Genomic DNA, 894 nt, shown 5'->3' with positions numbered 1-894 from the left:
GACGCACCGAAGCCGCCACTAGAACTATACAAGTTAAACATGTCACTAGCGGACTCAGCGTGGCGCAAGCTTTTCACACCAGAAGGCGAAGGAGCGGAAAAAAGACCCAAGGCGAAACCAACCGAAAACTTCCCGGTTGAGTGGAAAGACAAATGGGAAGTCTGGGCCGAAGCAGAAAAGGCACTGCAGGACAACAACGAAGAAAAGACACTCAAAGAGCTCCTCGGACTTCAACACGTTAGCGAAGCGAAAAAAGTCCAGATTAGGTCAATAATCGCTGCCTACGTGGAAGCGGCATTTGAAATCTACTCAAACTTTGAATCAGCAAACAAGAAAGTACCAGCCGACGACACCAAGATTAAAGGTGAGCTTTTAACAACACTATATGGCGGATCAGCCGGTTATGACAGCACGGCAGAGGGTGGCAAACTCTACATAGGAACAAAAGGAGGATACAGCACAGTGTGCGGCGGCAGCAGTGGAAACGACCCCACATTAACTGTAGCAGCAACTTTCGCATGCGTGTGCGGCGTCGCGCGGAGCAAGAGCTCTTTCCACCTCTGCCACGCCAACCAAACAACGAAACCGAAATAGGAAGCGGGCGGCATATCTCAAAAGGCGACCTGGCAGAAAGTACGGATAGCATGTCCGGTTATAACCAACGGGTCAATAACGGTAGCAAGGATCGAAGTGGCACTAGATTCAGCTAAAAATGCCATAACTATACAAGGTGCGGATGCCCATATCGGCAAGTTACATGCAAGCGGCTGCAACGGCGATAACAACGGCGCCTGCGTAAAAATTGCAGCTGCTGTCACAAACACCAAACTAGCAGATGACAAAGTGAAATAGATCGGCAAGCTAAGTGCAGTAGCGATGCAACTGAGGAGTCGT

The 894-nt window shown here is 49.8% G+C and overlaps 1 protein-coding gene across 1 annotated transcript; it reads left to right on the top strand.

Moving 5' to 3' along the window:
- Positions 1–39: 39 nt before the first annotated feature.
- Positions 40–594, top strand: TEOVI_000659500 (variant surface glycoprotein; the record flags this gene model as incomplete). The annotated part of the gene is made up of 1 exon (XM_067219888.1): positions 40–594. The coding sequence occupies one exon, from the start codon at positions 40–42 to the stop codon at positions 592–594; it is 555 nt and encodes a 184-aa protein (XP_067075989.1).
- Between the last annotated feature and the right edge of the window lie 300 nt (positions 595–894).

This window comes from Trypanosoma equiperdum, assembly GCF_001457755.1.
Source record: "Trypanosoma equiperdum strain OVI genome assembly, contig: ctg_1004, whole genome shotgun sequence".
Classification (NCBI taxonomy): domain Eukaryota; phylum Euglenozoa; class Kinetoplastea; order Trypanosomatida; family Trypanosomatidae; genus Trypanosoma; species Trypanosoma equiperdum.
This window is presented reverse-complemented; position numbering and strand designations above follow the sequence as displayed.